Below are 13,540 nucleotides of genomic sequence, written 5' to 3' on the forward strand. Positions count from 1 at the left end.
GTCTCACATTAGTGGAACTGCATCTGACTGCCCCTAAAAATATTGTATGGGAGATGTAATTCTCTTCCTCCCCCTACTATTGCGGTGGCAGAGGCAGAAAGTTGGTAGCTCACGTTTTCCCTTTGCTCATCCTTTCTCCTCTGCTTTTTTTCTTAAGCTTCTAAGAGGAAATATCGAGTAAACTTACTGTCTGAAGTGCTGCCAGAGACGACCAAGTTGAGTATCTACTTTTTAAAATGCTGCTTAGATTTTGAGAAACTGGAAGGTAAAAGGGACTCTCGACAGTTCTTGAAAATCCCTTAAGACTAACCATTACCAGTTCAGTTTAAACGCAGTCTTTATGAGGATTTGGAGGTCTTCTGCCTGTTTTGCTTGCAGATTTCTTGGAGTTCATCTGCTGACTTAAGCCATGGAAAAGCTGCTGCTCCCTCCTACATGCACCTAGGAAGAGAGAGGTCCAAATTCTGATTCTTGAAGCAACCAAAAGCTATTTGTGTGGCTGTATACCCTTCTAGGATGGGCTTCTGGGTTGCTCTTGAGGCTTTTCTGTTTTGCATTGGCTCACAAATACTCTGTGGGCCAGCAAAGAGAGAGGGACTAGCTGCTCTTTCTTCAGCTGAGCCAGGCGTTGTGCAGGCCGGCGGTGAGGACAGCTGCTCCGGGGAAAGGTGATCTGCTCTCATTTCCTGTTTCAAGGAACACTTGACTGTGCAACTTGCTCTGGGCTGTAATGACACTATCTGTCATAGTGAATGTGAAATTAAAAATGGGAGAATTTGTTAGAGACCTCTTCAGTAATTACTGAGGTAATTTTCTTGTAAGGTTTGGAAGGGGGATGGAAGCCCAGGAAAAGTGGAGGTCTGTACTCTCGTTACTGTAGCACTTTAGAGCTAAAGAGGTTTAGTCCATTACCTTGCTCTACATGTAATTACCTACCTCTAATTCATTCTTGACAGATGGATATAATTCATTCTCTATTATGGCATGAAAGTCTCTTTCAAACTATAGCACAAAACTCTGATTCTTGTAGGACTATAAGTACGCGAACTGATAGCGTAGGACGTTACGGTGTGTTTAAAATGAGAGGGGGAGTGGGTTGCGATAGGTATGGATCAGGGAAGGGTTGCCTGGCAGAGGTGGGGAGGCAGAGCCCTGCTTGAAATTTCCTGCTTAACTAGGCTGAAAGGGACTGTTGGAGAAACTGCAGCAGCCATGGGGATTTTGGGGGCACTTGTTTTGTTTCAAACCTGTTTGCAGTTGTAATCAAGTCTTGTATTAAAACCCTGTTTCTTTCTATGTCTGTGGACTTCATGGGTTTCTGCTGTTGCTTTTATCTGCATTATCAGTGTTTGAAAGACATCTTTTTTTTTTTTTCTGTAATACAGAAATTAATACAGTTCTAGAACATAGTAGTAATTCTAAATTAGAGGGTATCTTTCAAGGAGTAGAGGGTTGTTGGATTTGGGTATTTTTGTTTGGTTTTACAGTTGTTTACTTAGCTGTTTTTTGTTTTAGGGATTGGAATAAAAACATGCATTTACTTAAAGCTATGAAGGCTATAATTATTTGCTGTCTGCAAGTGTTTTTCATTAGCAGTGGTAATATATGAAGTTGAAAGGTTGCTTATTTAAGTGGTATGCTATTGAAAAATTCATATGTATTAATATGTGTAATATCCAACGTGTGTGCCTGGAATTAGTGAGAGATTGAACATTTGTTTTCTTTTTTTTCTTTAAGATCTTGAAAACTTGACGAGGTCCTTGAGAGAGAAAACTACATGACACTACACCATGAGTGACAGTAAATGTGATAGTCAGTTTTACAGTGTTCAAGTCGCAGATTCAACGTTCACGGTACTAAAACGTTACCAGCAGTTGAAGCCCATAGGATCAGGGGCACAGGGCATTGTTTGGTGAGTCATAAATACTTTATTTAAATATAACAAGCTATAAATACAAAACAAAATTTGAATGTATTCCTGATAGAGGTGCCAGAATGTCAAATACTGATAATTTCTGTCTCTTGCTACAGGGTTATGGACTAAATAAATTCTAAACCACCTGCGTTCTGTAGTTCATGCGCAAAACTTTTTGTTTTGTTTTTAGGGGAGAATTAATATTTGGATAACTACATAAATTAGAACGGTCAACAAATTTCCTTTTCATTAACCGCTTTATTTCTGTTTCTAGTTCTCGCATTCCCCATGTAGTTATGATATGCAGTGAAAGGTATGACAATGCGATGGTGAGAGATTCTGGGTTTTACTCGTTTCTTCATCATGGCCCCCTTTCTTCCCCCCCCTTTTATTCCCGATCACTCCTGTCCATTTCTAGGAGCCATCAATGCTGTGCCTTGCCATTAACTGGCAGGATGAGGCAAATCAGTGTCATTGTCACTCCATGGATTAACCAGAAAGGGATGCTGTGTGAGGGGTTGGGCTGGCCGGCTCTTCCTTGGTGTGTCACCTCAGCTATGTGTCCAGCCTCCACTGGCCCAGGACGTGAGAGTCGTTAGTCTGATCCTGAACCTTAGTCTCTTGTATGGCACCACACCTCTGGGCCAGCTAAAGGTAAACACTTTCAAATGCTTTTTAGACTGCAGCAATCCATTCTACACAACTTAGTGCCAGCCCATATTTTGTTGGGCAAAACTTACTCGGTAACAGCAGAAATGTTTATTGATGCGAATTTACAATTTCATACACAGGGGAGCAAACATGCTCAGGAACTCTCTAATATTACACTTAATCACAATACGTGGTGGGCTGTTCAGGCTTTAAATCCAGTCTGCAGTTTCTCTTCATCTATAAATTCTGCAGAATAAGTGTGATGACTCATGTATTGTGAGCAACTCCTTATACAGCACCTGCCCATGTCTTTTTGGTCTTTTCATAACTGTAATAAGTTATGTATGTAGGAAGTGAGTGCATTTTTGTGAGAACATGCCTTTATTTTTAAATTATTTAGGTACCCCTATTGCCCTACTAATAGGTGAAAAATAAGCAAAATGAGAACACCATACTTCATTCTTCTTTAGTGGGTTGAGTGATGAGGGGATGGGCATACTAGATCTTGGTTATTAGTGTTTGGGTAAGATTTAGTATAGTGCTAACATTTTCCAGGTATAAATATTATTAACATTATGCTTGTTCTAGATGGCATGCAGGAATTTGGGGTGGTTGTAAGTGTTCCTCCTTTCATTAGAAGTAGTGCATTTCTAAACTGTATGACTTAAACTAGGTGTCTGCTTCAAAATGAAGTTAGAGTAGTGTTAAGGTCAATATTTTGGGAAGAAGAAGAAATGATCTGATTTATTGACTTGTTTTGAGAATACTTGATTTATGGAACAGCAGAGTGAAACATTGTGTCAATTTTCATCTTCATGTGAAACATCTAAAAACTATGTCCAAGTTGAAGAAAGTGCAAAATCTTAATTTCTCCTAAAATCCTTTATAGTACACAAAGGAAAGATACAAAATACTGGGATGTAATATGTAGAAAACTCAGTGTAAGATGAGTGCTATCCTGTCATGTTTGGCTGGAAAAATTGTCAAGTCAGTAGTGTGACACACAGATGTGATGCTTTTTTTTTTTCATCATCCAGTGTTTAACATAAAAATTAGGAAAAGTATTTCTGAAGTGCTGTGTGTGGATTTTATTTTTTTGGTGAGAAATTTTTAATACCACGTGTCACTTCAGCTAAGAGAGGTCTGAATTTTGCTGTTTTTTTTCTCAAAATATTAGTGGGAAACTCCATTGGTATTGCTTCTGCTTAGTTTTTTCTTTGATATTAAAATTCAGGAAAAGAAGTGGTTTTAAAAATACATACCTAGGAAAAGCGATAAATGAAAGCTTTAGGAAGTTGAAAAAGGAACTCAGTTGTTATGTAGAGGGTATTTCTAGCTCACACTGCAAACAGGCTAGGAGAGAAATATGGGTATATCTTTTGTATTTTATATATAAAGTACAATTTTATACGTGGCTTTCTGCACTTCTTTGTTCCTAAGTATTGATACATTTGAAGTCTTACAATCTATTTAGGACTGAATCATCACTTACACAAAATTATTCTTTTGAAATAATTTTTGTCTTTGACTTCCTGACATCTTTTTTCCTTTCTTGTCCTTGATTTCCTAAATTTCCTGGTGAATCTGATTTTTCTGTCCCAGGTAATTTCTTTTGTCCTGCAGTGCAACAAAACCATGATCTCATAAATAGCACAGCTTTGACTGTGTTGATAACTTTACTACAGTTGCAGTTGAAGAAACGGTCGAGATAAGTTTGTTACTATTTGCAAACTCCTGTTTAGACAGAAAAATGGCAGAGCAAGAGTCCATAGTAGTAGCATATTGCAGTTCAAAGCAAAGGTCATTTGCCTACAGAAATGAAGTGTGATTTCCTGCTGTAATTTACGTCATGTTTTGTTAATAATTTCATCATGTATGTGGCATCACTAGTTTTAATATTAAGTGTTTGCTTCAGATGCAAAAGTATCATAAGTGCAGTGAAGACTTTACTACAATTCATTATAATCAAATTGGAATTGTTGTTATATGGTGGGATAGACACTGAGATTCTTCTGTGATAGCAAATGCTGAAATAATTTATAGACATTCTGTTAGTAGCAAGGTAATAACTGGGTAGACTCTGGCAAATCTGCTTTTTAAAAATCTGTGCCTGAAACAGTTGCCATGATGAAAAAGTCTCTCTTAAATTCAAATGAGCAGGGTTGGGGAAAGAAATTTAATACCAATTACATCCATGATCTTTTTTGTTCATTTATAGAAAATTACTGATGTTTAGAAATGTGGTCTTGGTAGTAGTAGAGGTTATAGTCTTGTCTTTTTTTTCTTGGTAAATTAAATAAATGCATGCTCACATGATTTTTTACCAATTTTTTTTTCCTCTACCAGTCTGTTTTTAATTCTTCCCCTTGGATTGTGTAGGTAGCAGACAGCTTCATTACTTTTTTTTTTGGAGGTGGAATGTCAGTCACTCCCCTGTAGATGAGCAAAATAAGAGGTTCGAGTGGAGTTCTTCATGTGTGCTCAGACTGAGCCTTGACCAGATACCTGATTTGTCAGGTCACAAAGGGACACTTCCCCTAAAATTGCTCCTTTGTCCGCTGCTGACCTGTGATTGACTTGAACAGCTAATTCATGCAGACCCCGTTGGTTACTGATTTTGTACTAATTCCCAGGTGTAAAGTTGTTAACATATGCAAAACTTTTTAATTTACATATAATGTCTTTTAGGTGAAGTGAATACTGAAACATCAGTGCTTTCATATTTGGGAGGAAAATAATTTCTCCAGTTGTCCATCCAGTTGCCTTCTTCCCATTTTGTGTTTTGCTTTGCACAGACATAAAGGCTTTAAATCTGAGAGTGATCGTATCATTGAATAACGACTTATGTATTTCACAGAACTAAGTTGAAATAAATGCTAGCAAGCCTTTAGTGCAGATGGCACATTGATTCAAATTTGGGACATGTAATTTGGGACATACCTCCAAGAAAACACAACATCTAATGGGTGAGCCCTGCTTTGTAGTCGTATTGCTTTTTCCAGTAGGAATGCTGGTAAACTTCATATAATTTGAGTATTGTTATCACAGAGGAGCTGTACTTTTTGTAAGAATACTATAATATGATGGTCCTTCTAAGCCTGGTATCGTACATATCTTGATGAGATAGGAAAGGAGCTTACAAAGAGCTTAATTGTGCTTGGAAAATATATGTGAATGAGAATTCTTTCCTACCCCGTAAAAGTAACGTTAAATGGAAATAGAGTAATGTGGGAATCCTTATTTAAAACTGGAACTGTTTAAAGATTGGAACTTTTGAGAGTGGTATGAATTCACATATATTTTGCTGAAAAGTCTGTGTGTTAATAATGAAGAATACTCCCACTTTAGTCTGGTTCTCAATATACAGATAATTTAGCTTTAGATTCTTACGGCTATTAAAGCAAGTTTACAGCTGTACCTCAAACCGTAGAGGCAAGGAACAAGCACAGCTGAAAAACAAGGTAAAATGAATGGTCATGTTCGCTTTTAAACTCTTGTCTTCCTCCCTGCAATCCGAGTTTTTGATACTACTCAATTCTATGGATTCCCCCCCTCCCATCCCCCCCCCAAAACCAGATGATGAATGTAATTTTCTGCTACGCATTAAAATTTTTTATAATTGTCAACTCTCCATGTACAGGAGAGTATTGATGCCTGCAGAACAGATCACGGAGACATGGCTGTAACTCTCCTTCAGGAAAGAGAAATTTCTATTGCAGATGTTAAAAAAAACTGTCAGTCAGCAACAGCGTTCAAAAAAAATACTCCAAATATACAGATTAGGCAACTGAAATGCTTCTTGATTTCCAATAAGCTTAAAATATTTTCAGATCTTGCAGTTTTGAATATGAGTCTTGAGTCACCAGATTCGGTCTTAAGGGCAGGAAGACTTCTGATCAGTGTCAGTGGCTTCTGTTTAACCTATTTGTATTTATTAAAGGATGTGTAGATTTTAAAGGATGTTTGTTTTCTAAATGAAATTTAGTTGAAGTTAGTATAAACAGCTTAGTGGATATGCTTTGTCTCAAATCTTGATTTCTTTCCTCACTCCCGTCTCCCTTCTGCCCCCTCCTTTTCCTCAAACAGACTTCAATTTAAGTTGTTTGTCTTTGAAAACTTCTAGTGCTGCGTTTGATACAGTCCTTGGAATAAATGTTGCTGTAAAGAAGCTGAGTCGTCCTTTTCAGAATCAAACCCACGCAAAAAGAGCTTACAGAGAGCTTGTTCTTTTAAAATGTGTCAATCACAAAAATGTAAGTTTGGCTTTATATCTCTTCCTCATTACTCTAAGCTGTCTAAAAAGCTCAGGATTTGCTCTCTTACTTGCTATTAGTAACCAAAGTAATGGTAGAAATAGTGAGAAAAAGGCTGGAAAGATTTGCTATGGCTAATGCAGTTCTCCACAATGTATGAGTAAGTTCTTGGGTGAGCTGTTTGGAGGACGAAGTGCCACGGGAAGGAGGTTTTTGCTGTGGTGTTGGTATAGGTTTACCATCAGTGTCGGCTTTATAGAAGTGGCCTTGCTGTAGTGCATTTGCCCTTTTAAGTGGTACTGCAGCAAAGCCTGTTTGGCAGTGGGTTTGTTTGTGGGTTTGGCTCTTGTAACTGCACTGTAGTTAAATCTTCTGAGCTTAGGCAAGATTTTTATTAAATACAGTGTTTAACTGGTGGGGTTTGCAGGGTGCAGCACTATCTAACAACTTACTGGTAAACAGAAGTGAAATACTGTGGACAATACATATATATTTTAAAATCTTTGAACCTTCTAAAATAACAGGCCTTAATGTCAATACTTCAACATTCAAGTACAAGAATATAAGGTTTATATGACTATTACGTTCTAATATTAATATGATCTAGAAACATTGCTGATCATTGAAGTTGTGCACTCAGGTCTCAACTTCCTGGAGTCAATTAGCCTTTTAGGATTGATTTTTTTTAAGTAAGCTTTTGGTGAAGTCCAGAAGTAGCAGAATAAAAGCAAGGTGGTTATTAAGGAGGGCAGTACAGTAATTTTAGCAGTTCTTCTAGGAATAGTACATAATAATAATCTAAGTTTAATGGGATGGCGTGGGGCACCTCTGTGTACGTGTTGTTGGACAGCCTTGGTTAAAATTCCTTCTACAACATGTGATTTAAAATAAGAGATTATTATTTATGGGGAAAAAATGGGATATATTTCAGGCACGGGGGAGGGAGATAGAAGGTGTCATGTAACTTTAAAAAGAAAAAAGTGGGTTTGTCCTGTCTTAGTTCCTTTGGCATACATGCTGCAGTTTTGAACTATTTCTGAATTGGCAGTTTTTCAGCAAATGTGAATTAAGTAGAAGCCAAGTAGCATTCGAATTGTATATAGTAACAGTGTGCATTTGATTTTGAATAGTAACTTCTGCTGTAGTGGATTTTTATGTGAATTAAAGTGGAAGTTTCTTCTAATGTTTATTTTTATTTTCTAGATAATTAGTTTATTAAATGTATTTACACCACAGAAGTCACTAGAAGAATTTCAGGATGTGTAAGTACTAGATTTTTGTTTTAATTTTCCTGACAAATACTGGCCTAAGCCCTGGAGCTGTATTTCCAGTATCCTACAGAGTTCACACTTTGAAAACTGAGGGTAGTTAAAGACTGAATTTAGCCTTTAATTAGTCTTTATTTCTAGATTTCTTTAAGAAAGACTAAGGAAGTTATTTCACGACATGCATAAGATGGAAGTGGGAAAGGAAAAAAGGTTATTTGCTTTTTATTCACCTGTCTGCCATACTTTGTTGACTGCATATGCATCTGGTTTGTGTGCATTGTCCTTTAGCTAAATGGGTGACCTCAGAATAATAACTTGGTCTGGATAACCTGATATAATTTTTTTTGCCATACCAGTCACATCAGCAGAACAGTATTTTTGGCCTCAATTAAGAACTGAATATATTTCTCTTTTATGCAAGAGTCTAGAAAGGTCTGGAAAGGATTCATGGTGATTTAATTTGTAGGGTATTCATAGGTTCCAGTGAATATGCTGTTGTGGTTTGTGAATGGGCTTCTTGGGTACACGGGGGAGTGTGTGTGTTTGAAGGGGGTGAGCAGATGATATTTTAACTTGAAAATGAGTCATTCTTTCTTAGTTCTTACTGTGCTTTTCTTAATTTTCTTTTTTTTTTAAAATTAAAATACAGTGAAAAGAAGCATTTTTTGATACATTGCAATATCTGCAATTTCTGCATCAACTTCAGTCAGTCTTAGTTTTCCATGCTGCATAAACTCAAAATTATTCTTCTGTATTACTGTTTATAAAACTAGTGGAATTCTAATCTCTTGTGATGGACTATTGCACACTGTTAATTTTTAATAGTAAGACTATTTGAATAGATAATCATTTAATTTTGACTCTGGTCATGCATGATTTTTTTTTTTAATCATAAGCTTTTTGACATATTAGTAAAGTAGTTGGCTTTTATGAAACATGTCTCATGCTAAGCTTAAACCTGATACGGAAATTGAGACTTGAGTTTTCTTAATGCTTTCTTTCTTGTGCTTTAGATATTTGGTTATGGAGCTGATGGATGCAAATTTGTGCCAGGTTATTCATATGGAATTGGATCATGAAAGAATGTCTTATCTTCTGTACCAAATGCTATGTGGTATCAAACATCTCCACTCAGCTGGTATCATCCACAGAGTAGGTAGTATTAGATCATTAACAATACTTTTTATGAACTCTGTTATGAGTTGATGAGTATTGAAATCTGTTGTCTTTCACATGGCCCAGCATTATAGTAAGATGAGATAACAACTTCCACTGTCAGCTACTGCAAATAATTATTCTGTTGTTTCAAGAGAAGAGTCTGAGGATTAGAAACTCCAACCCAGCCGATAGTAAATGCAGTAGCGTTCTGCAGATCTGTTGCCTTCTTAAAACATGCAAACCCACGTGAACTATTTGCATGTCCCCATCTCCTTTAAGAAAAGGAAGTTCTGTACCTGAGAACATGGGTCATGTGGTTGAAACTAAGTCAAACACTTGAGCAGAATTAAATGTGCTAGTACATCGGTAATTTGGCTACTTCTGATACTTTGTGAATAAACCCCAATTATTCTAGTTTTCCCTAATTGAGTGTTCCTTTGGGTGCAATAATGACTGTTCCCATGAGGCATATCTCCTAAAGTACTTTATTTTTTCTCCTCACTCATTGGGTAACTTTGTGTTTTCACTACATCCTGATTCTAACTGTGAAATTTGCTAATCACTCTAATGCAGGTGGCTTATCTGTCATTAACAAATATACTCGTTAATGCTTTGTGTGTTGGGATACTCCTTTTTCCTACAGATACCTGACTAATTCATGACGTTGTCTTTAGGATCTTTGCCCTAGTAATGACAGCATTTGGAACACAGTCTCCTTTACCATGCAACTATTCTACTCAAAATAGGTCCACTTAATGTGTTAAAGGAAGCAGATGTGTGTACACATTCTGCATATATTATACAGACCATTATGTAACTGACTATACTGTCAGTGCACAACTGGGTAAATTAAGACTCTGCAGACAACTTTGATTCTGGTTTTCCCTGAATTTTTTGAGTATTTGGCTGTGCAGCATTTAACTTGTCTCTAGTCTGCGTATAAATAAGCAGATACGTCAAGAGCAGGAATATGCAGTTGTTAATGTGAAGTGAGCTGGTGGCATATATTGACTGTGGAAGAGGGGGGTGTATAATTCTGTACGTTGATCCTTCCTTAACTGAAGTTATTTCTTGTTAGGATTTGAAACCCAGCAACATAGTAGTAAAATCAGATTGTACGCTCAAAATCCTTGATTTTGGACTGGCAAGAACAGCATGTACTAACTTTATGATGACTCCATATGTAGTAACACGGTATTACAGAGCGCCAGAGGTTATCCTTGGAATGGGATATAAAGAGAATGGTAAGTTGCTAGAGTAATGCTTTAAATCTTTTGCCTAAAGCATATCTGTCTCAGAACATAACAGCTTTAAAAGGTGTGGGGGAGGGCTGGTTTCCCTCTGCCATGTCTGTTGTTAAAGTATGTTAATCATGGTATTGGAAATGACAAAAATTACACAAAAGTTACAATTTTGGAGAACCTAAGTTTTCTGCTCTGTGTGCCTATCTCCATTTAACGTATACTGCTCCCTCTCCCCTGGTATTGTTATTTTTTCATGTGTTGTCTTGTTGTCTTGTTGACATTGTTTTTATCCTACAAAAAAACCTGTTGAGACACTTATGCTGGATGATGTTAAAAAAAAATTAACCATCAATCTATAAATAATAAACACTTATCAATGTGATTTTATTATGAAGAATCTTCTTTCAACAGCCTGTCTCCTTTTGCATCTCTGATTACTTTATTAAAATCTGTTTCAGATCCCAATGATAAACCATGTCTTACTCTCCTAAATCTGCATAGCACTCAAAGAGGCAGTGTTATATTACTAAAAACAACACAGCTATAATATATCGAATGTTCAGCCAACAAAATTGCTGGCTAGGAAGTTGTCCTTGACCTGCATTGTTGGGGGTTTTACCTGCTGATTTTTACTAGCTGTGGAGTACTGTGCTGTCTCCTCTGGACTTCTATGCTAGTACATCTTTTTGCTTCATCACAGGGGCTTGGGGATACCATGCTTTTTGTATGCCTGTAACTTTGGCTGTGTAATACAAGGGACTTGCAGGACCTTGCTGGGCCGCTGATCATGCAAAAAACTTTCATTAATGCACAGGGCAGCTTGTTGTAGAGCAAGTGCTGATGTGGATCAGAACTTTAGTAGAGGCTGTTCTGGATGGGACAAAAAATAAATTATCTGCAGGACTGTAGGAATACAGTGTGAGCTTACAAATAAATAATTGTGGTATTTAAAAAAACCTCTTTAATCTTTTGTCCTTGTTGCACCTAACATATGATAGTGGATATCTGGTCTGTTGGGTGCATTATGGCAGAAATGGTCCTCCATAAAGTCCTGTTCCCAGGAAGAGATTGTATCCTTCTTCATGGTCGTTTCAGAAATGTAAACACTGATTATATTTTACAAAATGCTAATAACAAAATTTAGCAACAGTCAGTTGGTGTTGATATGATTGAAAATTCACGTTAGCAGTTTGGTTTTCCACATTGTTGTGTTTTATTGTAGATGCTAGATGTTTTTGTTTGTTTTCCTCACTTTTGTTCATGATACTTCATAATTTGATCATTTCATTTTTACTTTCAGTTGATATCTGGTCAGTTGGGTGCATCATGGGAGAATTGGTGAAAGGTTGTGTGATATTCCAAGGCACTGATCGTATCCTTCCCTAGTCATCCTTGAATCCCATTTCACTTCCAACAGAAACAATTATTTTGATCTGTATAAGTGTAAAAACATAAGCAATATTTTCAATAATATGTTTTAATAGATCTGCTGTACTATTTGAAATTAGTGTCATTAACCAAATTGTTGAGCTTTCCATTTCATTTTCTTGGTAGACTATGTTTAATGTAATTTGTACTGGTTGAATCCATAGAATTTATAGTAAGAGCTGCAGCTTTTGTAGCTTAAAAAAGGAGACTGTTAGGTTTAAAAAATAAATAGCAGTAAGTATGTTTTCTTACTCTTGTTCTTTGTAGATAAGTGTTATAAGCAAAAGCCTACAAAGTTACTTTTTACTATGCATGGATTTTGCTTACTATTTGTTTGAACAGTAGACTCGTTTTTTTTATTGTACAATTTTTTGAGTTTCAGTCAGACTTTTTTCTTGCTTATTAGCACTTGCTGGACAGCAGTGTCCTAATTGCAAGCACACTGCATGAGAAATGTTTTTTTTTATTACTATTATTTATTATAAAAAGAAAAACTTTTTTCTTTTTGGAGTTTTTTTCATTCTATGAAAATTTTATTTGGGGCTTACTTTTTCTATAAGATTGTTATTCCTCCGTTCCTCCCTCTAATACTTTTGACCCAGATTTGTCTTCATAAAATTCTGCTTTCTTGTACAATAGTAATTGTAGGAAATTTTACTGTATTAAAAACAAACAAAACCCTCATGTATGTTTTCATGCTTTAGAGATTGGAAATCTCAATAATACATCACTAGATCACAAACAAGTCTTTACACTGTATTAAGTGAACAGAAGCGTTCATTTAATAAAGTAAATGTTCTTTGATGATTTTGATGTATTTCAAAATACTTCCCTAGAAAAAAAATTAAAACATTTGACTCATTATCAAGTTCCAATTATAAAAATTGGAGCAAAACCAATTTCATCCTTTATAAATAATATCTTACAAAGTAATAGTGTTGTAGGACTAGACATTCAAAATGGATCAGTAAATAAATAGAATCCAGATGATGTAATTAAACCACAATTGCCGGTTATGGCTGTAGGTCATAAGAAGCTATAGCTACTTGTGATCCAAGATTTTGAAGAAAGCATAATATTTTTGCTCGTCAGCAAGGAAAAGTTGAGTCCACCACTAAAAATATCAAGTGTATGTTCACAGAATCTTTTCATAGGTACCTATGCATCTTATAGAGAGGAGGACTTTCAATTTTAATGCTAAATTTCATGACACTAATCTTCAGCAGTTGATCATGCATTATTTACTACAAATGATTAATAGTTAAATAAGTCTTTTTGTTTTCCTCCTTTCTTCCTTTCTATACTTATTGTTTTACCTTTTGAAGCCTTCAGACCAACCTAACACAATTCTTCATGTATGTTATGTGTCTTTCACCTGCATGTTAGCATGGGCTATTTTGATTTATTCATCAATAAATGAAGGAAATTTTGTCCATACTTGTTGAATATGCAAGTTATCACTTGTGGTTCTCTGGAGGTCGCTGAAGTTCCACCAGTCTATGTTTCAAGGGGTCTCTTCCCCCAGTATCTTATCAAAGTGCACAGCTATGCTTACAGAGTTTTTTTCCTCTTGCAAGACTTGCAGTTCTCTTTAACGTGAAATACTGATAACTGTTTGTGTTG

At 36.2% G+C, this 13,540-nt stretch overlaps 1 protein-coding gene across 3 annotated transcripts in view; it reads left to right on the top strand.

The window, feature by feature from the left end:
* The first annotated feature begins 1,734 nt into the window (after positions 1-1,734).
* Positions 1,735-13,540, top strand: part of MAPK9 (mitogen-activated protein kinase 9) — an 18,676-nt gene continuing 6,870 nt past the window's right edge. For 2 of the 3 annotated variants that reach the window (XM_009583542.1, XM_009583539.1), the window contains exons 1-6: positions 1,735-1,912; positions 6,690-6,819; positions 8,023-8,081; positions 9,101-9,239; positions 10,324-10,489; positions 11,790-11,861. In XM_009583542.1, coding sequence (XP_009581837.1) covers positions 1,791-1,912; positions 6,690-6,819; positions 8,023-8,081; positions 9,101-9,239; positions 10,324-10,489; positions 11,790-11,861 — 688 coding nt within the window. In that variant the 5' untranslated portion in view covers positions 1,735-1,790. Of the gene's footprint in view, positions 1,913-6,689; positions 6,820-8,022; positions 8,082-9,100; positions 9,240-10,323; positions 10,490-11,487; positions 11,560-11,789; positions 11,862-13,540 lie in introns of all 3 variants that reach the window. The other variant, XM_009583541.1, reaches the window with a different exon arrangement.

The sequence above is a fragment of the Fulmarus glacialis genome, unplaced genomic scaffold (genome assembly GCF_000690835.1).
Source record: "Fulmarus glacialis isolate BGI_N327 unplaced genomic scaffold, ASM69083v1 scaffold28, whole genome shotgun sequence".
NCBI classification, from domain to species: domain Eukaryota; kingdom Metazoa; phylum Chordata; class Aves; order Procellariiformes; family Procellariidae; genus Fulmarus; species Fulmarus glacialis.